General features: G+C 19.7%; 1 protein-coding gene across 1 annotated transcript in view; it reads left to right on the forward strand.

Annotated features, from left to right (window-relative positions):
* The window catches only part of LOC102681775 (rap1 GTPase-GDP dissociation stimulator 1), a 6322-nt gene that overhangs the window by 1993 nt on the left and 2523 nt on the right, over positions 1–1806 (forward strand). The window contains 4 exon segments of the mRNA XM_031513078.1: positions 268–499; positions 655–801; positions 882–1349; positions 1556–1569. Coding sequence (XP_031368938.1) covers positions 268–499; positions 655–801; positions 882–1349; positions 1556–1569 — 861 coding nt within the window.

A 1806-nucleotide genomic window follows, 5' to 3' on the forward strand; every position in this document is an offset into this window, starting at 1 on the left:
ATTTGTTATTATATATTTTCCTTATTTTTATTTATTATATCATTATAATTGAATTAATAAATATTAATTAAATTATAATATTAAATATTAAAAAATTTAATTTTATAATTATATTATTTCAAATTTATAAAAAAATTTTGAGTTAAATCAATCATAAAAAATATACTTATAAATTTTTATAATAATTTTATAATGATATATTAACTAATAAATATATGAATACATAAATAAAAATTTATATATTAATGTATGAAAAAATATTTCTAGGAATTACAAGAAGAAATAGTACCTATTATTTGTAATATTCTGGAAATTGATGGAACTTCTGGTGGAGAGGCTGCAATGCATTCTCTCTTAATACTAGAATTATTGAACGATGCTAATAAAATATTTTTAAATGAAAGACTTACAACAATTTTAGTAAATATGTTATCTACTGATACATCATCAGAACTTTCTGAAATATGTTTAGAACTTCTTCATGGACAAGCAGAAAATGGTATTTTTATAAATCTAAAAATAGAATAATAAATAATCAAAGTAACCAAATTTTATTTCTATAATCTGTAAACTTGATTAATGAATAATTTAATCACTATATATAGTATATTAGTATTTGAATTGAATAAATTTAATATCATATTATTATTGTAGAAAGTACAAAATTATTACTTGCGAAAACTGGTGTTTGTGAATTATTATTGAATTTATTAGAAAAACATAGTCCATATTGTACAGATGAAGAAACTAGATCTGTGCTGAAAATTGCTTGCAATTTAATTGTTCTTATATTAACTGGAGGTATGTTAATTTGTAAATATTGTAGATAAAAAAAAAATATTTTAATTGCATTTTATGAAAACATTTGTATAATATTTTAGATGATAGCATGAATAGTTTATATGATAAAAGTAATGGCATTACATATAAAAAATTGGTTAAATGGCTTGAGAACAAAGACAAAGACTTACAAATTACAGCTGTATTAGCAATGGGTAATTTCGCACGTTCAGATACCCATTGTAAACTTATGGTTACTCAAGGTGTTCATCGTAATCTTTTAAAATTGCTACAAAGAAATAATACAGATGTTGATGATATAAGATTTCAACATGCTTTACTTAGTGCTTTAAGGAATCTTGTTATTCCTATGGATAATAAACCTATAATATTAACAGATGGATTGATAAACATTTTATATTCTATGCTAAACATTTCATCATATCCTGTTGTATTTAAGTTATTAGGCACTTTAAGGATTGTTATTGATGGTCAAAGTATGCTAACAATTTTTCTTAATATTTTTTTAAATATATGTACAAAATGTTAATATATTCAATATTTTTCGAGCATTGATTCTAAAGATCAAACAGAAAAATTAATATAAGAAAATATTAATTAATATTTATTTATTAAGTTCTAAGCAATTTAAATTTATGTTAACTGAATGAAGTAGAAATAAAATGAAATCATTTTATCTTCCTTATATTATTGTTATATTCTATTTCGTTTCATTTAACTTAAATTACTTATAACTTAATAAACAAGTCTCAAGCTTATTTTTTTATAGTATAATCAATATATTTATAATTAATTATAATAATTAATCAATATATATAGTATAATCATATATTTTTGTATAAACTTTTGAATTTATTTTGATCTCTAGAAAATAAATCTTCTAAAGGATCATTTGATGAATATTTTCACAATATATAAATATAAAAAGTATCAATAATATTTATATATTATAATAAAATATATGTAAAATATTATTGTTATTTCTCTCTCTCTCTCTCTCTCTCT

This window comes from Apis dorsata, unplaced genomic scaffold (genome assembly GCF_000469605.1).
Source record: "Apis dorsata unplaced genomic scaffold, Apis dorsata 1.3 scaffold_575, whole genome shotgun sequence".
Classification (NCBI taxonomy): Eukaryota; Metazoa; Arthropoda; class Insecta; order Hymenoptera; family Apidae; genus Apis; species Apis dorsata.